Here is a 25,063-nt window from a genome sequence, read left to right as displayed (position 1 = left end):
GGAACGTTGCAGTCCTCGGTCACTGAAGCAAGCAAGCCTCATGTTCAGTGTAAGCTGCCTGGCTGCCGGCCGCCATCTTGGCTGACAGTTAATTTGCATATCGCCCGATTAGCCAATGGGAAGGGTAGCGGTCGTACGCCAATTACCATGTTTCTCTTTTATTAGATAAGGATTCTTGATTTCAAATACCTTATTGTCATGCCCTAACACATGTGACTTTCTAATGTTTTACAAGTATGTACCTAATTTTTAAAGTGGCATTTAGTAGTTAAATGGAAAGAAACTAAAAGAGGAGTGGTGTTAGACAAACTCAATAAAAAATGAGGCGAAAGGCTCGGAGAGTTTTTATTTGGCAATCCAAGTTAGCAGCAACACTAGGAAAATTCCTAACCACCTCCTGGTATCGAAACTCCTACCCTACCTACCCCTTCCTTTTAATGATTATATTGTAAAACAAAATAATTGCAAAATAGATTTTGTTTTAACCAAAAAGTCAAAATTATATTTAAACAAAGGTTAAGTTTATATACAAAAATACAAATCATTCCTTTTGTTTTGAAAATTGTACCTTTACAATTGTTTTCATACAGACTGGGGGAAATTTAGTGCTGACCAGGGTCTATTCTTCCAGCTACTGATTAAACTAATGAAAGAAACTGTTTAATGAAGTGAAAGCTCTTTAAATTGATGACATTTAAAAAACAACAGCAAGCAAAACAAAGGGGAAATAGATGTAATAAATGTCAGTATTATAGCATTCTCAAATGTGGTTCTTAATAAAATGAAAATTAGGTGGTATCTTCTGGCATATGGTAACTTTATAAACAGCATATAGCATATAGCATACTTCAGGATGCCAAGAAATTGAATCAAACCTCACCTTCAGTAAAACTAATAACATGACTGTTTTTGAAGGTTGGGACATGTGAACAGTAGTTTAAAACAGAAAAGGAAATAAAATTTATATTACATTATTACAAATGTATTCATTAATTTCTAGTGAAGGTTTTGTTTTTATATAAGAACAATTATAGTATTTTTTTCAATTAATGGTTATATGCATGAATTAAAATTACCCTACATTAAGTTTCTGAATATTAGCTACAAACAACACACATATGTGCAGACACATGAGTTATTCTCCTTCTATGAAACCTGTTGGGGAGTGTTCCATTGGGTAATGTATAACATCAGAGAGAAAAATTGCAAACTTGAAATAAACCAAAAAGGACTTAAATAGTACTATATCTTCAATTGTTTAATATGATGTTTAAATTTAGGCTTTAATTACTTTTATATGTAGGAAATGCAAAGTTTCTATATATTTTTTCTTTTTACTTTCTCCAACGTTAACTGAAAAGGAGAGGGGTGTATTTTACATAAACAGAGAGGATGAATTCTGAGACTTTCCCCTAATGTCTTACTGTCCTATGGAAATGGGCACTTGTTTCATAGTGAAAAATGGAATACCGTTTTTGAACAAATCATTACGGCCCTTTCGAACCCTGAGCTTCCTCTAAGACAAGAAGCTATGACTAAATTGTTTGACATGGCATTATGGTGAAAAAGTCTAATTCTATCTTTCCTTAAATGAGCTCTACTTCTTGTAATTCACATGACACCCTTTGGCTGTGGTTGTCTGTTAAATTTCCTGTCCGGTCTAGTTTCAGCAAACCAAAACAAATAGCTCACAGAAAAGGCTATGGCAACTACTTTTTTTTCCCCTTTTGGTATTTCCAGTTAAGTGCTTTCTCCTTAGAGATACATTTAAAGGGAGGAAATTAGCCACAAACAAGGTGTAAATAGGTCACAGAAGTTTCAATGCACCAAAAAAAGTGCCATCTCCATCCTGTGAAATTTTAGCATCTCCACGTGGTATCGCAAGTAGAAGTTCATCTCCTTCTTCCAGCTTTGCAATGCCTGGAAAAGAATGGTTTACAAAAACTTTAAGTGGTTGTCCAATGGGGAAGAAAATAAAAAGGAATGTCAAATAAAACAATTTTGTTTTGGAAAAAGGTTAATGTAGGCATTTACACTGCAAATTACAACAGTGGACTTCTAAACCAGTTACTATTCTACTAGCCTAAAGAAAATTAAATGAACAGAAGGAGTTCCAGCAGATGTAAATGTATTTACCACTAACTGCTTATAAAATGAAGAATCTAAACAGGAACCAAATGTTAAAGTTTAAGAAGAAAAAATGTTAAGTGCATCATAGCACATCCATTGATGGAATATTATATAGTTAAAAATGGTTTTGCTTCATTTTATTGACATGATAAACTTTTTATAATAATTTAAAACAAAAATACACAACTATATTTACTTCTAAATGTACATATAAGATGTATAAATCATTAAAAGTATAAAAAATGCTATTCATTAACAAAGAACATCTATTACATAGTTTTTCTCTAGACTAGAGGCAAGATTATGGGATAAGGAGTAATTTGGATTACTTTTTATTAGTCATTATCATAGAGATTAAAGATAATATAATATTTTGGCAAAGGCTATAGATCACAAAGCATTAAGTAATATTAACTCTTAAATAAAATGGGAATTAACCCCTACCAAAACCTGTTTTGTTTTTTATTTTTCTGTAGGAAATTGTCAAAAGTTTTCTAAAGTAGAGAGAATAATATAAACTCCATGTACTCAGTATTTAGTTTCAATGATTGTTAACCCATTCTAAATCTTGTTTCATCTATAATTTGAAGCAAATTCTAGACATCATATCATTTGAATGTTTCTGTGTGCATCTACACAACTTATCCACAAAAACTGACTACTTTTAAGGTAGATTCTATTTAAAATTCCGACACTAAGTTATTGGCTATTTCAATTCTTTGAGCTTATAGCAATCTAAACTTTTCTACAATAAACACATTTAATTTGTAAATGGAATAATGAATAAGATTCTTAGTGTACAAAAGAGGTTCTTTGGAATTATGTTGGGTCCCTCAAAAGGACCAGTTTTAACTTTTTTTTCAGGTTACTATGGAAGCATTTTGGACATTTACATAGTTTTGTATAGTTTTTAATGGTTTTGAACACATGTGCCCTAGAACAGATACAAACCTGAATTTTCCTATAGAATGGTTTTATTTAATACTAAGCTTATTAGCATGGAGAAAAATCTTCAGGGTCAATATTTATTCTTAAAAAGTAAGGCACCCAGGAAATCTGTCAAGAAAGTAAATATGAGAGCAGCAGCTTATTAGAAAATCTGAACGTTTGCTGTAAAGCTATAACTACTAATGGGTATAAATAAATAGCAGGTTGGCATAGCCTCGTTTAATAAAATTTTGCAACACCAAAATACTAGTCACTGCTGGGTGCAGGGAAGCTTTTTTTTAAATGAAAATTAGGGGTTTCCAATGTAACAAATTTCCTCATTGCCCTGTTAAAGCAGTTTATGGCTGCAGACCCAGAATGACATCATCCCTATCATCACATGCTATTTCCCTTTCTTTCTGATTCATTGTGCATTTGTTAATAAAGGCCTTTGAAATATGCCATTTCAAGTTGAGCAGCCAGTCTCCAACCCTGTTTTTCCTACTGCCATGCATGGCGACTGCAACTGAAGACATTCCTTGGGGTTCCAAATGGATTTGTCAAACTCACCATAGAGGAATGAATGAGTTAAGATAAATATTATTTTTTTCTAATACCAGCCTTGATTCATTTGGAATTACCTGCCCCCCAAACAAAATAAAGGCCATGTTGTCAATACAGCCCAAACAGACCTGAAATAAATAAAGCCTACCCTTTTTCTTTTCTCTCCGTATCTTTACTGCCCCTGAGTTGAAATACAGGCTCACTGCCACAATTTCACATCCCCAAGTCACCTGTCTGGGATCCATTGCACCACATGTCACCTGTATGAAAGTGTGAGAAGCCACTGGGCAACTTGACCTGATGCTCACATCAGCCAAGGGGAACGCCTTCCATAGCAAGTAAAGAAGAGTTTCTGGTAGCTCACACTCTGGAATCAACCTGTCTGGTTTAAACCAAGTTCTGGAACTTGGTCATTGTGCAACCTAAGACAACGTGGTTCTTAGATTCCACCTTTCTGAAACAGGAGGGTTAAGTGAACAACCATAAAGCGCAGACTAGGGTGGCTGGCATATGGTAATCATTCTCTTATTCTTCTACTAGAGGCCTAGTACATGAAATTCATGCAAGAGTAGGCCTTCCTTCCCCCGGCTGCCAGTACCGGCTTTCCTCTGGCACCCAGGACCCAGGCTTTCCTCACAGCCCTGGCTTCATCCAGAAGATTCTCCAGTCTAATTATCATATTATGCTTTTATTAATATAGATTATTATCACTGTTGTTATTACAGTGTGAAGATACAGCTTAGAATGGTTCTCAGTGTTGATTGCTATGAAGTTACTGCCCTTTTTATATGTATATTAAATTTATTATGTGCATAAAAATGATAAAACTATTAGTAATGATTTTATCTGCTTCAATTAAAACAGACCAGCTTATCACTCAAGATAATCAAAACCACACAGTATATCGAGGAATGTCTTTTTGTCTATTTACAGAGAACTATTATTTACCAGCTGAATAACAGGAATTATTGGGTAGTGTTTCAGGCATGTTTTGAATACATCTGAACAAAGTCACCAGACTCAATTCATCCCCAAAGACATGGACTTTTTTCCTCTGTATTAGGTGTCCCATGGCAAACGTGCTATCGGTGTATAAAACCTGAGAAACAAACCAAAGAGCTTTGTCAGAGGTGAGCACAAAATAGGAAGCATTATATAGCAACAGCAGAATGAGGGTGGAACCTACCTGACCATATATAAAAAAGTAACCGGTTTCTTTAACTAATATTTTATTTTCTCTTTCTTCTAGGGCTCTTCCTCTTTTAAAGCTGAGAAGCCAGGGAACAAATGTGTAATCTCCTACAATGAAGAGAACAATTTATAAGACAGGAAATTGAGAAAATCAGTTTTTCACCTCTGCCTAATTACTAAACTAAGTCTGAGACATAGAGGAGATTTTATCTTGAAGAAGGTGGAGGAAGAGAAGGAGGAAGAGGAGGAGGAGGAGGAGGAGGAGGAGGAGGAGGAGGAGGAGGAGGAGGAGGAAGAGCAAGAAGAAGAAGAAGAAAAAGAAAAAGAAGAAGAAGAAGAAGGAGGAGGAGGAGGAGGAGGAGGAGGAGGAGGAGGGGAGGGGGAGGGGGAGGAAGGTGAGGGGGGAGGGGAGGGGGAGGAGGAAGAGGAAGAGGAAGAGGAAGAAGAAGACAAATCACAGTACTCCACTGGTTTCTCCACTGTTATTTACATATTAACCCAGACAACTACCAGACATAGGAACTTGAGACCAAACCCTTCATTTGAAATGTCTGGTTTTTCTCTCATTCTTCTGAATTCCAGCAATTCACCTAATAAAGGCTGGATGGGAAAGGCTGAGGCAAAGGGTGTACAAAGTGTCTCCGAATAACACACTAAGAGATTTCTCAGTTTTCCTTCTGTTCCCAGAGCAGACTCAGTGAGTTTGTGAGAATTTAGCAAAGGTTATCAGGAGAAAGCAAACTCCTCTTTTCACTGAAACAACGTTAGATCCACTGTGTAAATGGATTGGTTCCTTTCAAGGTGAAGAATGCAGATGGTCTGGCCACCATGATGAGGAGGAAGTTAAGTCCGTAGATGTCCATGTAGCAATCATGGATCCAGGATGTTTGTTGTTCAACTTTGAGTTGAGTTTAGCAAAAGGTCCGCGACTTAACAGCAGTTCTAAGAACTGAGACACCAGATGTGCACAGGCCCCACCTACTCAGTGGCCTCCCTACTCCATTTTAAGTGACTCTGAGCAATGCTTATTGCATTTTATTTTTCCCATTACCACTTACTGGAAATATTCCTATTAAAGAGAGTACGTGTTTATTTGTTTTTATGTATTGTCTGTGTTTCCCCCCACTGCACACACATGCATATACATCCACATTCACACTCACATACACACATGGATTCTACTCCATAAGGCCAAGGCTATGGTTCTTCTATGGTCATAGCTGTAAACCCAAATGCTAAGAATAAAGCCTAGCACATAGTATGCACTCAGTAATATATGCTGTTGAATAAATATCAAATCCTTAAAGAAAACAAACTAAACAGTAAATTACAAGCTAGAATATACACTTAAGCATAAACATTATAACATGTTTCTACATCTTACAACTTAGATTTTTAGCATGCTAGTTAGACTAAGTGCTGTGATTTAAAGTAAATTTCATCACTGCCTTTATGAAATAATTATGTTGGCATAAAATAAACAAGAGACTTCCACCATCAACATGAGTATGAAAATACACCTCTCCTTCTTTACCTCCTATAAATAATATGAAATAAACAGATCTCTGTTCTACAAAATAACTGCAAATGAGATCACACTGAGAGCTGAGTGTAGAAGTAAAGAGAAAAAGAATAAAAAATGGTGAGAAGGGCTGGGAGTGCAAACCTCACAAAGAACCAACAAAAATCAGCTCCCTAAGGTGAACAACCTCTAACTTACATACAGAAATCTCTTACAGACAGACAATCCAGGAAATTACACTGTCAGCTAAAACACTTGGGAAATTAGAAGGGGGGGCAAAGCTCCTTTAAATGAAGGGGGAAAAAGTTTCTGAAGGGGAAAAAGGTTTTGCATAAAACAAAATAAGATGGAAATAATAAAGGTTAAGAAAAATGCACAACAATAAAATATAGAAAAGAGGTAGGAATTACCAGCATATACTTAAGTGGAACCTTGGAGTTTTGACAAAACAAACAACAAAAAGTCAAGCAAGCTAGAGCTACTACAGACTGAAAGGGAACACCATGTGCCAGGAAAAATTAGTTCCAAATAGTTTTATTAGTTTACTAAAGGCCCAGTGCATGAAATGCATGCACTCGGGGGGTGCCATCAGTCAGACATCCTTAGTGCTGTTCTCTCCAGACATGAGCCCGGCTCAGGGCTTCTGGCAGAGTGGTGCTCCCCCTGTGGGAATGCACTGACCGCCAGGAGGCAGCACCTGCATTGAGTATCTGTCCCCTGGTGGTCAGTGCACGTCATAGCAACCAGTCATTCTGCCGTACAATTGATTTGCATATTACCCTTTTATTATATTGGATTAGTTGCTGCTGTACCAAATTATCACAAATACACTGACAACAACACACATTTATTATCTCACAATTCTAAACATCAGAAGTCTCACTGGGCAAAATCAGGGTGTTGGCAAGTCTATGGGGTTTTTTTCAGGAATTTGGAAAACACATCCTTGCCTTTCCAGCTCTGCAATCTGCCTGTGTTCCTTGGCTCATGGCCTCTTCCATTTTCCCAGGCAGCAAGTACCTCATTCTGAAACCTGCTTTCATTACCATGTTACTTTCTCTGGACTCTGACCCTGCTAATCCCTCTTTTAAAAGGATCTTTGTATTTACACTGGGCCTACGCCAATAAACTAGACTAATCTCTCCTAATTCCTTTTCTTAATCACACTTGCAAAGTTCCCTCTGACCTATAAAGTAATATACTCACAAGTTTTGGGGATTAGGATGTGGATATTTACTCTATCTACCACAATAGGAAATTCTGAGATACATATTAAAATAAGTATTACATTTTTAAGGTAAGTAAATAATTCTTTTAATAACCAAATAAGAAAGTCAAACCACTTATGAGAACAAAAATTTTTCTTACTATAGTTTTCTTCAAAGTACAAAAGACAGTGTAGAAATTTCTACAAGATACTCAAGTAAAGAAAGGGTAAACTGAGAATGTTATATCTAGCCATCTCTCCTAAAAGTGTAAAAACTAAAAAGAAACAGCTTTATCAATGCAAACACTTAATGACCATTGTTCCCATGAGCTCATTTAAAGTAAACTAGAAGAGAATTAAATTCATCAAAGAAGACATGAATGAGGCCACAGCAAAAGCACTTGCAATAAGTATGACTATATTAATTTGTAAAACAAAGACAAAAACACATAAAGAGAACTGTTTGACAAAAAAAGAATAAAATAGTTTAATGTCATGACAATATAGAAATTAAATAATTAACAAATTTAGAGAAGTAGAAGAGGAAAAATATTGGCAGTAAAATTATCAATTGTCTCATTTGTACCAGCTGGGGTTTAAAGAATGTAAATTAAAGTTGACAGATCAAGTAATAAAAATATAAAATTTTAATAGTAAATAGATAAAAATTAAGAAATATAATATTGCTATCCAAAAAAGTATGGTGAACAAGAGGATAGAGAAATAAAGAGGAATCATATTAATTTGATCATAGATGATCAACAAATATTGTCTAAAAATATAATTATAGATGTCAGAATGATGTCATGGAAAATGGCAGAGTAGAAAGCTCAGAAAATAAGTCTCTTCACTGAAGCAGCAAGTAAGCTGGCAAAAACTCATAAAAATCAACATTTTTGGATGTATGAAACATGTAGGTAAAATCTGTATATATGCAAAAAACTTGAGAGTACCAAGGGCCTTCATGAAGAGGCGGGGGGGGGGAAAGCCATTAAGTTTCAGTAAGAAAGTATTATAGTATTTTTTGCTTAGTCATTTACCATCTTCCATCTTGGCAGTAGACATGGAAATAGTGGCCTGAGTCCCTGGTGGCACCTTGCTGGTGCCAGGAAGTGAAATACTTACTTTGTTCTCAAACATTAAGGATATGCATTTTGACCCATCTTGAGGCTCCCTTCAGATGGATGCAGCTCCTCAGGCTGTTGTCAATCAAAAGCTTTGAAGACATATACTACCTGTAGCTACCTGGAGCCAGAGACAGCAGATCGGACAGTCAGCAGACTGACAAAAAGCCTGAGAAGAAACAGGCAAAGGAGGAAGATACTTAAAGGAATAAGGGCTTTCACACCCTATCCCATACGCCGAAGAATATGCAATGCAACACGCATGCCCAGAGCCAGATCCATGCTCAGAAAAGACCTGAAAAAAATCCTAAGCCACCTCTAGTTGATCTTCAGTCTCTACACAAGTGGAAGGGGAAGTCTAAGGCAGAGTTGCTGGCAGCCGGACTAAATGCTAAAGGAGTGCCCCAGCTCAGAGCCAATCTGCTAAGAAAAGGGGACTGTTTTTTATTATTGCTGTTGTTCCTGGCATTTAAGTGAATCTCTGTTAGGATTAGGATTAGAGATTTAAAAAATAAATCTCTGACATATTTCCTTGGGTAAGGAAAACAAAAGAAAAAAAATACACAAATGGGACCACATCACATTAAAATGTTTTTGCACAGCAAGGAAAACCACCAACAAAACGAAAAGACAGCCTACTGAATGGGAGAAGATATTCACTAATGATACATAAGATAAGGGATTAATATCCACAATTTATAAAGAACTCAGACAACTTAACACCAGAAAAACAAACAACCCAATTAAAAATTGGGCAGAAGACATGAACAGACCTTTTCCAAAGAATACACACAGATGGCCAATAGATAAATGGAAAGTTGCTCAAAATCATTAATCATCAGAGAAATTCACATCAAAACCAAAATGAGATGCCACCTCATACTGTCATCAATAAGTCAATAAATCAACGAACAACAGTGTTCATGAGAATGTGGAGAAAGGGAACCCTAGTGCACTATTGATGGGAATGCAGATTGGTGCAACTACTATGGAGATTCTCTAAAAAATTAAAAATGGAACTGCCTTATGATCTAGCAATTCCACTTCTGGGAATATATCTGAAGAAACCCAAAACACTAATTCAAAAGAATATATGCATCCCCATGTTCACTGCAGCATTATTTACAATAGCCAAGATATGGAAGCAACCCTGCTGCCCATCGATAGATGAGCGGATAAAAATGTGGATACATATTCACAATGGAATACTACTTGGCAGTAAAGAAGAATGACATTTTGCAAGACCTAGAAGGTATTGTGCTAAGTGAAATAAGTCAGACAGAGAAAGAAAAATACCATATGATTTCACTTATATGTGGAATCTAATGAACAAAATAAACAAACAAAATAAAAACAGACTCACAGGTACAGAGAACAGACAGATGGCTGAAAGAGGGGAAGTGGGTTGCAGAGCTGGGTGAAAACAGCAAAGGGATTAAGAGGTAGAAATTGATAGTTACAGAATAGTCACAGAGATGTAAATTACATAGGAAATATAGTCAATAAAAGAGTGCTAACTATGCTTAGTATCAAGTGGGTTCTTGAAATATTCAGGGAGCACTCTATAAAGCAAATGATTGTCTAACCACTATGCTGTACATCTAAAATTAATACAGAATAATATTGAATGTAAACTGTAATTGAAAAGTTAAAAAAAATTGTAAAAATTTTATGATTTTAAGTAAACAAAATCAAATAAATGTCATGTTTTTTAACTTAGATACTTCTATATAAATATTTAAAAGAAATATATTGTTTCACTTTTTTTAAATGTTCATATCAGCCCTGGCCAGTATTTACCAGTTGTTAGAGCATTGGCCCATGCACTGAAGGGTTGCAGATTCGATTTCTGGTCAAGGGCATGTACCTCAGTTGCAGGTTCGACCCCTGGCCCTGGTTGGTAATGTCTCTCTCACATTGATGTTTCTCTCTCTCTCTTTCCCTCCCTCCCTCTCCATCCCTCCCACTCTCTCTCTAAAAAAAAAAAAAAAAAAAAAAAAAAAAAGACAAAAAATCCTCAGGTGAGGATTAACAAAAAACACAAACAAAAAAGTGTACATATTACACTAACCTTTTTAAATGTGCTTTTCAATCAACATTAAAATATTAAACTATATGTTGATATATGCCCTAATTAGTCTTTGCTAATAAATAATATTCTATGAAAAAAAATCAGGCTGACCACAGAGCTAACAAAAAAAAACAAAACTTTAGTGACCACACAGAATAAGAAATACAATCTTTGCAAAAATATTTTTGAAAAATCAGTAAACCAATGGACAACTGCAGCCCACAACAATCAACAGCAAACCTGTGGGATGGGAAAACATAATTTCCAAACTTACTACATTATAATATTTAAATTGTTCAATCTTCAGAGAAAAATACAAAACAAATAAACAAACAGAAAATTATGGATCATTCACAGGAAAAAAAAAAAAAAGAAATTGTCAAAAACTATTCCCAAGGAAGCCCAGACATTGAACTTAACAGAAAAAAAAGACTTTACACCTTTTAAATATGCTAAAAGAGCTAAAGGAAATCATGGAAAGGGAACTGAAGAAAACCAGGAGAATTTTGTTTGAATAAATAGACACTTATCAGTAAAAAGATAAAAATTAATTTTGAAAAGGGAACCAAACAGAACTTGTGGAGCTGAAAAGTAAAACAGTTGAGGGGAAAAGTTACTGGAGAGCTTACACAGCAGATAGAGCACACAAAATACAGAATCATCCCTAGCTGGTTTGGCTCAGTGGATAGAGCATCAGCCTGCAGACTGAAGGGTCCTGCATTCAATTCTGATCAAGAGCACATGCCTGGGTTGTGGGCTGGATCCCAGTAGGGGGCGTGCAGGAGGCAGTCTATCAATGATTCTCTCTCATCATTGATGTTTCAATCTCTCCCTCTCCCTTCCTCTCTGAAATCAATAAAAATATATTTAAAAATAAAGACAGAATCAGCAAAAGGGAAGACAGAACAATTGATATTATCCAGTCTGAAGAGCAGAAAGAAAAAGGAAGTAAAGAGAACATAAGAGACCTGTAGGACACCATCAATCACACTAATATATGAATTCAGAGAGTTCCAGAAGGAGAAGAGAAAGGCACACAAAGAATATTTGAAGAAATAATTGCCAAACTGTTTACAACTCTGAAGAAGAATAAATCTATACATCCAAGAAACTCAATGACTTCCAAGATGGATAAACTCAAAAAGATCCATACCAAGACATATTAAAATGAATCAGTTCAAAGACAAAGACAGGATAGTATCTTGAAAGCAGCAAGAGAGAAGCAACTCCTCAAGTACAAGGGATGCCTAATAATAACAGCTGACTTCCCACTTGAAACTATGTAGGCAAAAGGCAGTAGAATCACATATTTAAAGCTCTGAATGAGGGATTATGTCAGCAAGACATGGCAACGTAGAAAGCCTTATAAATTACCCCTCCTCAGAAATAAGGATTTAACAATATTATTGGAACCAAAATACCTTGAAGAGAAATTCAGAATCCAGCTAAGAAGTAGCAGTATCCTAAAGAGCACAAAGTGTACTCACATCAGTCCCTCCCCTAAGTAGGTTTAGCTCAGCACCAAGAAGACTGCTTCAGCCCATGATTCCCCCCTGTGGAGGGGTGGAGAGCCTGCCTTCTGTGGAGGGAGTTTGTCTCATACCAAACACAGATAAAGCAAAAGAGCTCGGTCCCTGATACTGTTAGAAATAAAGAAAAGGGGAGAACATCCTCTCATAGCCAACATTTTTTACATGATTGAAGAAAAGCAGAGAACTGTTGCTTTCCCTTCAGCAGGGAAGAACGGAAGCAAAGGGGGTCTTGTCCCTAGCCTTAGTGTGGCTAATACCAAGCCCTACTAACCAAGAAAATCCCAGTTTCCCAGTCAAAATCAGTCCAGAAAGACTGGAAGAAGTAGCTGCTTCTTCAAATGTAAAGATAACAAAGCAAATCTACAAGGAATATGAAGAATCCAAAAAGCACAACACAATCAAAGAAAGGAAACAAATTTCTGGTAAACAACCTGAAATAAATGGCTGAAATGAGTTGTAAATCACTTTCATTCTAGTGTAAAAGTTAAAAGACAAAGGTATTAAAAAGAACTATGACTACAGTAATTTAAAAGTTACACATTATAAAAAGATGTAAACTATCACATCAATAACATAATGTGTAGGGGAGCGGGAAGTGAAAGTTTAGAGTGGCTGAATGGGTTAAAAAAATCCAACCATGTGCTGCCTACAAGAGACTCACATTAACTTTAAGGACACAAAGAGTCTTCAATGGAAGGGTTAGAAAACAATATTCTATGTAAATAGTAAACAAAAGAGAGAAGTGGCTATTCTTATATCAGACCAAATGGATAGTCAAAAACTGTCACAAGAGACAAAGAAAGTCATTATATGATAATCATCAAGAGGATATAACAAATATATATATCGCACATTGGAGACTCTAAATGTGTAAAGAAAATATTAAGAGCTCTTAAAGAGAAAGTAGACAATAATATAGTAAGAGCACAATTCAATACCCCATTTTAGAAATAGATCATCCAAAAGAAAATTAGTACAGAAATAGAATATTTGAACAACACTACAGACTAAGTAAACGTAACAGATATACAGAATATTCTATTCTACAGTACCAAAATATACAGTTTTCTCAAAGTACACAGGAAAATTCTCCAGGATAGATGAAATGTTAGGGTGCAAACGAAGTCCCAAAAGTTTGAAAAGACTGAAATCATATTAGGTATCTTTTCCAACCACAACAGCATGAAACTAGAAATCAGTAACAGAAGGAAAACTGGAACATTCACAAATACGTGGACGTTAAACAACACGTTCCTGAACAATCAGTGGGTCAAAAACCAAATCAAAAGGTAAATGAATCCCTGGCCAGGTGGCTCAGTCGGTTGGAGCATCATCCATTACACCAAAAGGTAAATGAAGAAATATCTTGTGACAAATAAAAATGGAAATAACATATCAAAATTTATGGGGCACAGTAGAGCAATATTACTGAGACGTACATGCATGCTTACATTTACATACTGTCCAATGCTTGGTGGCGTCACAAAGCCAACCCATGGGTCCAAAGGGCAAAGCACCCAGATGTGCACCCTGGATCAGTGGAGAGCAGCCACCACACCAAGAAAATCATAACACTGAGCCATCCATGCTACAATGGAGTCGCAGCTGTATTTTTCTGTGTAGTTTATAGCATTTATTTTTTTTGGCCAAATGTGCAAAACAAATCTTTTCCAAGTCACATTTCTAAAGATTTTATCTTTGGACCTTAAGGTCTTTTGCTGGCTTAATTTTAATTCTTAGGAAACAGTTTGCTGCCTATTAAAAGTTGAAAACATATGCCTTTGGAAAATGCGAGTCATAAATAATAATATAATTTTAAATAGTTTAATATCTGTGTTATGTTTAAAATAACTAAAATCACATAGAAAAATACACATGCAAGATAGCACTCCTGGGAATCATTACAAAGGGCAGTCCAAATTTGTCATCTGGACTTGTTTCCCCATTCCTGGCTCCAGCTTAATTTCCTGACACTTTTGAACTCCCTTTTATGGGTCACAACCCAAACATTCCCTTGCCCCTTGCTGCTTTATGTTTCTCAATAGCATTTAATTTTATGAATAGCATTTACATCTTATTCATTTCTCCCCCCCCATATAATAAAAGGGTAATATGCAAATTGACCCTAATGGCAGAATGACCTGGAACGACTAGTCGCCATGATGCACACTGACCACCAGCAGTCAAATGCTTAATGCAGGAGCTGCCCCCTGATGGTCAGTGCGTTCCTATAGGGGGTGCTCTGCTAAGCTACAAGCCTCTCCCACCTCCTAGGCAATGCTAAGGATATCCAACTGCAGCTCAGGCCCACTCCCCAGTGGGGCACCAGGCCTAAGCTGTCAGTCAGACATCCCCCAAGGGGTCCTGGGCTGCCAGAGGGATGTCTGACTGTCAGCTTAGGCCTGATCCTGGACTGTGAGAAGGTGCAGGCCAGGCTGAGGGACCCCCTGGGGTGCACAAATTTTCATTCACCGGACCTAATTTTTTAAATAATAAAAAATTGAATTTGCTTTAATATTGATTTTGTGTTATCATATGCTATTTAAAATTTCTAAGTATTAGTGTCTCTAAGATAATTCTGTTTTAAAATATTTATATATCTATTCCCTAATTATTTTGAATAAATTTGTTTATTATTTTACACCTGACTATAAGAAGTTTGAAGTAGAGAGTTGATTTGACCTGAAATTTGAATACAGTCTTTGGACTTGAAACTTACAACTAATTGGACTATACTGAATTCTAAATGGAAAAATTACTGAGACTATTTTATTACCTTTTCGTATAGTAGGCATGTCACTGTCTGCAATCAGTTGCAAGCAGTCTTGAATGACTGAAAAGCAAAAATGTATCATTTTAGTTACTTGAATAGAAATAGTAAGGGAACTAAGATGACTTAGAACATAAAGCTACAAACTCATTCTCCAGTAACACCAAATCTATTATACTTTCTACATAGCTTGTATATTGTTCCTAAAATTACTTTATGAAATTTGTCCACAGTTTTTTGTTTTGTTTTTAAAATATATTTCATTGATTTTTTACAGAGAAGAAGGGAGAGAGATAGAGAGTTAGAAACATCGATCAGCTGCCTCCTGCACATCTCCTACTGGGGATGTGCCCGCAACCCAGGTACATGCCCTTGACCGGAATCGAACCTGGGACCCTTCAGTACGCAGCCTGACGCTCTATCCACTGAGCCAAACCGGTTTTGGCAATGTCCACAGTTTTTTACTATAACTTGTACTTGAAATATAATTTGTCCTTTAAAATTTATGTTTTAGAAAAACTCTACATGTTGTTGAAATACAGTAAGCATATCATCTTTGCTAACATTTATTGAGAAGACACAAATCTCCTAAAAATTATGTGCTGAAAGCTAAGTCTTGTAGAGTGTAAACAACTTGCTCAGGACCTGAGGCGGAAAGCACATCTGTTTCACGATGGAGCCAAAGTCAGTCTTTTGTTAAAATATTTGGACCAAAAAGAGAAGAGCTAGAACATCTTTTAAAAATAAAATGAAAGCATTTCCCTAAGACTGCTTAATCAGTAAAGTTCCTGGGAAGCTTCAATGCATATCACATATTACATGTACAGTAGAATATTGCAGGGAATATTCAAGGGAATAAAAAACTATTCTGTTAAATAAAGACAAAAGCTGTCAGGTAAAAGCAAAATAAGTAGACTGTAGAAAAAGAAATCAAAATAATAAATATATTTGAAATATATAAGCTTAAGTGTGCCTATTTTAAATTAAGAAACTATTAGTTTATATTTTTATTATCTAGCAAGTATTTTACTCAGCATTGAATAGTTTAAAACATGCTTCTCAATGTATAGATTTCAAGAGCTTGACACAAGATTTTCTGCTCCACTTGATTAACTGAAATTTTTATAATATTTAAAGCCTAGAATAACAGATGTAATAATTATATATGATATTCTGAGGCTGTGCAAATGCATTGGCCTAAAAAGAATTCCATTAAAGGGACTTATCACATAAAAAAAATCTGTTAAGAAATTTCCCTTGGCATTTAAAGGTGGAATATAATGTTAAAAACTGCAATTCCTTTATAACCAGGAAACTTTTCTAACACATTTTTATGTTAATCTTATCGATTCGATAGGAATAGCATGTTTGGCCTACTTTGTGATTCTTTCATACATTTGTAAAACAAGGGTAGTCAGGTCTGTGCCTTAAGAAAAATGTGACTCAGCGCAGTTACTAAGGCAGATCCTCTGCCACAAAAATATGTAAAAGCATTGTAACAAGCAGAACAGTTGTAAGGAGGCTTTGAACTTAAGTAACAAAACATCCAAAGCAGCTAAAGTCTGAAAGTCATACCATATCAAAGGCCACACTATATAGCCACATTAAACCTCTTTTAGATGTGTTTCTATTTTTCTAACAAATACTTCTTAAGAAATTACTACTCACAAGGCACCCTGATTACTTTTGTGAGGGAGACAAGGGTCAGGCAGAGCACCTAAAGCTCTACTCTTTCCTCCACAGAGAGAAAAGAAGAGGATGTTGACAGAAGTCGAATTTCCATCTTTTCTTTTGTTGTTTTGTGTACATGCATATTATAAAGATTAAATGAGATAATACACATGAAACATTTAGTATATAAAAATTGCAAAATCACTCTTGGCTAGTAGTAGTAGTAGTAGTAATAGTAGGAGGAGTAGTGTTAGCATTTTTGTTCCTGATACAACATTGGGCCCAACAAACTGGGAACATAATGAAGGACACTATGAGAGCATGAAGACCAAGTGAAGCTGATAAAAAAAAGGACCAAAGAAATACTATAATATATTACTTCCTATTTCAATGAACCCTTTCCCTGTAAGAGAGTTTTACGCAATGAATGATGCCTCCACACTACCAAATTGATATGAAATTTTTAATTTTAACTGAATGTTAATCTCCGAAGCCTAATGAAAACTTGGCTACAACCTACATTTTGAAATACAAGGATCAATTCCATCACGTAGTAGCAGAAATTTACTTTTTAGAAGAAAAGATGCTATGGAGAGAAAAGTTTACTTCAAGAAATACCCTTCAGAAAAGAAAATGGGATCTAAGGATCACAATAAACTGATGAATAAAACAGAACCAGAGGCATGGAAACATGGAACAGACTGAGGAATCTCAGAAGGAAGGGGAGGGGGGTTGGGAAGAGATCAACCAAAGGATTTATATGCAAGTATGCGTTGCCCATGAGCACAGACAACAGGGTGTGGAAGGCCTAAGGTGGGAACCTGGTGGTGGGGGACAATGGAAATTGAAAGGGGGAGACATTCTAATACTTTCAACAATAAAGATAAAAAATAAAAATTAATGTGCAAAAAAAAAAAAAACACAAAAGAAAATGGGATATAAAAGTGACAGTTCAATAGTAGTGTTTGAACCATGCTAGTACTCACTAAAGCTAGTGCTATTCATTATTTTTTATTATTATTATCCCAGAGGAAGTCACTGGGCTTTTCAAGGAGTTTTGTTGAAAAATAAGATTTCCACCCTAGCCAGTTTGGCTCAGTGGAAACAGTGTCGGCCTGCGGACTGAAGGGTCCTAGGTTCGATTCCTAGTCAATGGCACATGCTCCTGTTGTGGGCTTGATCCCCAGTAGGAGGCGTGCAGGAGGCAGCCAATCAATGATTCTCTCTCATCATGGATGTTTCTATCTCTCTCTCCCTCTTCCTTCCTCTGTGAAATCAATAAAAGTATATTTTTTAAAAAAGAAAAGAAAAATAAGATTTCCTCATTAGATGTTGCTCAGGTCCCATCAACCTCATCAGTGTTACCCATCTCTTCGCATTTCAACTCTTCCTTCTTAGGAAATTTGATATCTGTTACCCACTTATCTCCAGGTCAGACTTTTAGGACTCTCTATTTCAACATAGATTTGATCTTAACTATAGATTATTGCTTACAAAATGTGGGCAAAAAAATGAGCATAGTATTTTCTGATATCTCCCAATAGCATAGATATCCAACTACAAAAGTTTTTATTGTAAAACACAATATCAATAACAATTATAATACGTAATTGATTGTGCTTGGCTTTCATAAGTCTTTCATACATCATCTTCTCTAATATAATTGAAGGGAATTATATAAGAATTTGAGAATAGTTTATCATTTTATCTAAGCACGATAATAGCATACATTAAAACTTTTTGTGTCTGATAGGGAAACATATTTCTGAATATATATTTATTATATACATATAATAATGTGGGAAACATAGATAATTATTCTTGTTAAGTACATTTTGACAACATAAGAAAATTTACTTTTGGAAATATTAAACTTTGTGTAAAATATTTCATTTTACACAAAGTTTAATGTTTCTAAAGTAAATATTTCTAAAACAAATTAATACATTGATGACAAAAATAGATTATAAGAGAGAATCCCTAAAATAAGAACTTTCATAACAAAATAATTTGCTGGTCAACATTTGATATGATAAAATCTAACCAATTTCACAAATGAAATAGCATTTAAATATTTTCTATTCAAAAACATTTTGAGTTTGACAGCTACCTTCTTTAGTGTAATATTCAAATAGCATTTAATCAGGGAAAGGGACTTGAAAGTTAATGGGATTGTTAATATTTGTTGTGTTACTTTCTAATTCTTCATCGTTCTTCTCACTCATTGGGCTAGAAAATTTTAATTAGAAGAAATCCCTTAAAGAGCTAAACATGGACCTAATGCTAGACATAGATTTGTGAATAAATTGAAGACAGAATTGCTTTAGGATAAAAATTTCTACTGCAATGGAAACACAACAATTTAGATGGAAAACTGGATTATAAAGTTTTATTTGATCTATGATAAACAGTTTGCTTGGGTGGCTACTTATGAAATCAGTAAGAGTTGAGAGAGTTTTAAAAGAATTTCTAGAGAACTAGATTGAGAAATACATACTTGACCTACTATAAAACAGGAAAAATAATTAGGAATTGTTCATCATGAGAGGAACCAGCCTGATACATGTTGATCATATATGTGTCTATGTATAGAATGAATTGCCATAAAGGGAGACAACAGCATGCCAAGTTTCAGCTGTTGACTGGTAATAAATATATGGGGATCATTTGGTCTAAAATGCAATTGTACAAATGAAGTAGCCAAGATATATTGTGAAAAAAATTAAAAGTTTGTGACTAATGACCATATGTGTTTGAAGGAGAATTAAAAACTATAAAGAAATAAAACTGTTTTTAAAAAAAAAAAAAAAAAAAAGCAAAAACAAACAAAAATATACAAACTTTCAATTCTGGGGAATTCAGAGAGATGGTAGTACTATAATGGCCCTGGGGAAGTAAAAAGGGGAGCTGCTTTTTTGAGGGCTGGAAAGGAGTTGATAAAATAAAACAGAAATAACTACAGCTGATAGGAGTAAAGAAAAATATTTAAATTAAAGATTTTCTATGTGTGTATGTGTAGACAGTTTTAAGCATTAATTAGGCATTGTCATGTACTACTCATAATATAATTATATTCTATGCTTAAGGTAATGTAGGATATGTAAAATGGTAGCTCTTTACATAGCCTCATAGACACTAAGAGTAAAAAAACCCAAAAACAAATATTTTCATCTAATGTTTTCTTTGTTTTACAATTGATCAAATATTTTAATTTGAAATTATTAATTTTATAGTTGAGTCATCATTGCCACAGGTACGTTTTTTCTTTTGACATAACTTCTTTGCATTATTTTAAAATATTTCCCAATTAATGATGTATACTAAGAACTCATTGGATATCAGTAACTTGCCAGTGAAAAACAATATGCAAACTTCTGGATATTTCCGTCTGGATACCATAGTGATTAATCAACTTCGACATGTCCCAAATCTATTTCTTTATCTTCCTCATACACTCAACTCTTACTCCTCTTTTTTTCTCTTAATGGATATATAATTGTCCTCTGAGTTGCCCAAGGTAGAAACTTTATACACGTACCTAATTCCTTCCTCCTCAATCTTGAAATTCAATAAGCACATTTTAATGGTTTGAATTTTTAACTTTTGTTCAATTTAGATTCTATATCTCATTCAATAATTTTACTGAGCACTACATTTACGTCATGTGTTGTGCCAGGGATAGAAACAAAAAAAAAAAAAGGAAAAACAATTCCTACCCCATAAAACAATCTAGTGGGAAGAACAGGCATGAATCAATATGATAAAAACAGAACTAAAGTTGCAATTGTGTGGGTGAGAGAGAATACTAAGACATTTGACCCAATCAGGAAGGCTTCTCTGAATGATGGCACTTTAATTAAAATCAGAATTAAGGGGATAGGATCTTTCCAGATAAAATTAATAATCATGAGTATTGAGAAAGGCTGATTGGTGTTAGAAGGACACAGCAAGTATGTGTAAAGGAGAGAGAGAGAGAGAAAGAGAGAGAGAGAGAGAGAGAGAGAGAGAGAGAGAGAGAGAGAGAGAGAGAATGATGAAAATGGGAAGACCAAGATCAGGTTACCCCATGTTCACATTTTTACTGTTATGGTTCTTACAAATTACATTTGCTTACTAAGTTGTGCCTCTTGTGTTTTGTTTTCTACAAATCCTAATCCACCATTTGTATTTCCTCTAAAATTATCTTTCTAAACCTAAATTTTATTTTGTTCTTCCAATATTTATAATTTTTTCAGTGGCCGCTCTTAAACATAAAAACAAAGTCTGCTTTCACAGCCTCATGAATTATACTCACCTACCCAGATGTACTTAAACACACAGTTTCAGAAAAGGAGGTCATCTTAATGCACCCATGACTGTGTATCTGCCATTCCTCTGCATAAATAGCCCTCAGCTTTTCATCTGGTGAAAGCCCCTTCACCCTTCAAGGCCCAGATCAAATATCAACTCTGTCCCTGATCCCACCACACCGTGAACATACATTTCACTATACATACTAATGGTTTCTTTAACTGTCTCTCTCGCCAGACCATGAGTCACTTGATATTAAGGAACATCATTTACAAATTTGTAATGCCTGGTTTAGAGCAGACTGAAACAGAAATCTGTGAAACAATTTATAAAAGAAAATAGTCATCATAACCTTTCCAAATAATTCCTTAAAAACCCATCCTTACTTCATAATACATTAAATAAATTAGTGCTTTAGGGAAAATAGGTTCTATAAAAAAAACTATCTCCATAATATCTGGACCCTCTAACAATAAATCTTTGGACCCATGTTATATTGAAAACATTTTCCATAACGAATACTTCTCAACAATAAAGTATTTAATCTTCATCTACAGAACTGTAGCATGCGATTATATTTTTAAAGTAAATGGTTGTATACTTTTTGCCTGATTTCTTACTGATTATTTCCCTGACACACTCTATAGCAGCAGTTAGAAGAGAAAAAGGATGAGTTGATGTGTAACTTCAAAACTAATGTCAGAAGCTATGACGAGGCAGTTATTTTCAATTTCCCCTATCTCCAACAGTCCAGCCATAGGAGGGAGGGAGGAGGAGAGAAAAGCCTGAACTTGTAAAAGCACTTCAATCAATCAGCACTTGCAAAAATCTTAAAAATTTAGAAGAGTTAGGGATAATGTCAAGATGTTGGCATGTGTTATGCCTCTTCCACCTACTAACATAAGGCCTCTTTTATACTTTTTCTGTTTCCTGTTTTATTATTGTTCTCATATTCTAGGACACAGTCTTCTCTTGCCCAAATCTACTGAGTCTTCCAAACCCAGCTCAACGCTTCTCCACCAAGAAGTAGGTAATCTTTTAGTCTATAATCATCATTACTAACATTCTATGATTCTATAACTATATGTCTCTCTCACTGTTAATAATATAGCAAAAGTCTGGGTGTCAAAGGACTCAGTAATTTTTCTCAAATTTGGTATCTTATTTGAACAGTAAGCATATAAACCTTGCATAATTGTAAAAACTTAGAATTTATAGTCAATTGATAATGAATTGACTTCTTAAACCAATGAGCTGTTTAATCATGAGACTGACATAATTTTGAAATGTTTTCTTATCTATATAATGAAGACAATATCTATTTCATAGTGTAAGAAACCATTGCAGTCATAATTTACATGTGCTTTATAAAAGCTAAAGAGCTTATCATTTATTATCTTAAATTTTACATTAATTTTGTTTAATTCCACTAAATATTTAGTCTGTTAAGAGGAGGAATTGGGCCTCAATTATATCATCTAAAATAAAGGCAGTAATGACGAACTAACAGGGTTATTGGGAGGGTAAAAGATATCACAGGCCAACAGGGCATAACCCAGAGCTTACACATGGGACAAACCAATAACTTAGTTTCTCTCGTCTCTTTTCTGTATATTCCAGAGTGTCTACCTAAGAGCTTGGCATAGTGGCTGTTCACTCTAATATCAGGAAAATATGTTTCTTCTCTAACTCTTCAGAAATGGGTATATCCTTTCAAAGAAAATCCCACCACAACAAAGGGACAGCTAACAATGTAGTTTTTTAAAGTAGGACTTGACCTATAAAAATCATACTTAAACAGTAAAACTAACACTATCCATTCCTACAGAATTAATAATGAGAACACACCCCTCAGTATTAGGAAATTTATGTGTAAAATACCTTCCCATATCTGAACTTTTTAAAATTGAAAGCATAAAGAATTACTGAGCTTTCAAGAGAAAATAGAAAGACTTACCCTGGCCTCCCCATTTGAAATGGAAACATATCCTCTTTCCCTTTCCTTGCCCTTAACCCTGCCCTAAATTTTTTACTTTTATTAAAAAGAAATTTTTATTGATTTCCGAGAGGAAGGGAGAAGGAGAGAGGGATATAAACATCAATGATAAGAGAGAATCATCGATCAGCTGCCTCCTGCACACCCCACGCTGGGGATCGAGCTTGCAACCCGGGCATGCGCCTTGACCAGGGATCAAACCAGGGCCTCCAGGTTCATAAGTCAATGCTTAACCACTGAGCCACACCAGCCTGGCTAATATTTTCACTTTTTCAATGTATTTGGCATTTTCTAGTGTTATAATTTACTCATTAATTATGTTTATTGATTATTTTCTGTGTTTATCTGCTTTGTTTACCAATCAATACCCAACAACTAGAATAATTCTTGGAAACTAGCAGCCTTGCAGGATATGTGGAAGAGATGCAATATCACTCTTGGCTCCATTGATTTGTTTCCTGGCTCTTCTGTTTCCCAAAACTTTAAACTTGACAAGAGCAAGGTTCAAAGATTTGATTGTCAGATCACTATTTTCATTTCAAATACTTTTTTGAAAATTGAACAGAAGCCTGCTCTTGCAACACTGATAAAAGAGTCTGTCATTACTGAAGCAGGGGGTAAAAAATAACACTCATGGAAGAATCTGGCCAAAGATTACCATGACAGCAGCCAGCTGTTTCTGTTCTAGGAAAGAATACGCCCTTACTGGGCAAGAGGTTCCATTTAGCCTAATTTTGATACAAACTGGATCTTTGAGTTCTACATTTTATGCTTTCAACATGTAAGTTACAGCTGAGCCAGAAATGTCGATGAAACAGATTGGACCTTATAGACCCCTCAGGCTTCCTATCTTTCCTTGAAAAGGAAATGGGACTATGAATTTCAAAAAAGAAGACTCAAAAATAGTATTGGTATTTTTTATTTTAACAATTGAAGATGTTTACCCCAGATTGACAGCTAAATTACAATAATAAATGTTAATTTATATCCAAAACTCTGTTTGAAAATGATAATACAATGTGGTCTCTTGGATGATTCCCGGGACATAAAAAGGATATTAGTGGGAAAACTGGTGAAATTCAAATAAAGTCTGGAGTTTCATTATTAATTAAGTTCCAATGTTGGTTTCTTAGTTGTGACCAAAGTGCTATGGTAATGTAAGATGTTCACATTAGGGGACACTGGAGGAGGGATCTATGTCAACATCCTGTACTATCTTTGCAACTTTTCTACAATTCTAAAATAAGTACAAACTAAAAAAGTTTACTTAAAAATGAAGAAGCCCTGGCTGGTGTGGCTCACTCAGTTGGTTGGAGCGTCATCCTGTATTCTGAAAGGCTGTGGGCTCAATTCCATACCTAGTTTGCGGGTTTGATCCCCAATCTGGGCAGGTACAGAAGGCAACCAATTGATGTTCTCTCTTGCATTGATATTTCTCTCTCTCTTTCTTAAAATCAATAAGCATATCCTCAGGTGAGGATTAAAAAATAAATAAAGAAAGAATAAAAATGAAGAAAAATAACAAAGCAAAATAACAAAGCAGTTTGGTCAAAATCTTACAATAAATATTTAGATGATGAAATATGGGCACTCATGTTTTTATATTTCTTTGATTTGTTCATGTTTTCACAACTATTCATTGTTACAGTTTAGACAAGTACAATAAACATTATAAAAATGTTTGTCTTTCTATAATTTAAAACATACGATTTCTAATAACCATTAAATACCCTATCAAAAGGAGAAAATACAAAGGCCACCTGGTTTTATTTAAAATTAATAAATAATGGGTTCAGTAGAAGCCCATTTAAAGAACTCATTTTCTTGCTAAAGATGCTTATCTTTAGGTTTTTAAAAATTAATAGATTTCTATAAATTTAAATTTATAATCAGTAAGTATAATTAATGATGAAGTGAGGTGAGGGTTCAAAATATGGGTCATCATGATTCCATTTGTGAAGAAATTTTAATGAGTAATATTTTTAAAGGCAATCACTTTAAAAATTAAAATTAGGAATATCTCCAAATACACTTTATGGGGTTTAAAAGTGAATTTTTGGTTAATCTG

At 34.9% G+C, this 25,063-nt stretch overlaps 1 protein-coding gene across 3 annotated transcripts in view; it reads right to left on the bottom strand.

Annotated features, from left to right (window-relative positions):
* Positions 1-474: 474 nt before the first annotated feature.
* The window catches only part of TNFSF13B (TNF superfamily member 13b), a 77,905-nt gene continuing 53,316 nt past the window's right edge, over positions 475-25,063 (bottom strand). For 2 of the 3 annotated variants that reach the window (XM_059685097.1, XM_059685098.1), the window contains exons 4-7: positions 15,045-15,101; positions 4,808-4,920; positions 4,570-4,720; positions 475-1,920 (exon numbers count right to left, since the gene is read on the bottom strand). In XM_059685097.1, coding sequence (XP_059541080.1) covers positions 1,808-1,920; positions 4,570-4,720; positions 4,808-4,920; positions 15,045-15,101 — 434 coding nt within the window. In that variant the 3' untranslated portion in view covers positions 475-1,807. The remainder of the gene's footprint in view (positions 1,921-4,569; positions 4,721-4,807; positions 4,921-15,044; positions 15,102-25,063) is intronic. The other variant, XM_059685099.1, reaches the window with a different exon arrangement.

This window comes from Myotis daubentonii, chromosome 2 (genome assembly GCF_963259705.1).
Source record: "Myotis daubentonii chromosome 2, mMyoDau2.1, whole genome shotgun sequence".
NCBI lineage: Eukaryota > Metazoa > Chordata > Mammalia > Chiroptera > Vespertilionidae > Myotis > Myotis daubentonii.
This window is presented reverse-complemented; position numbering and strand designations above follow the sequence as displayed.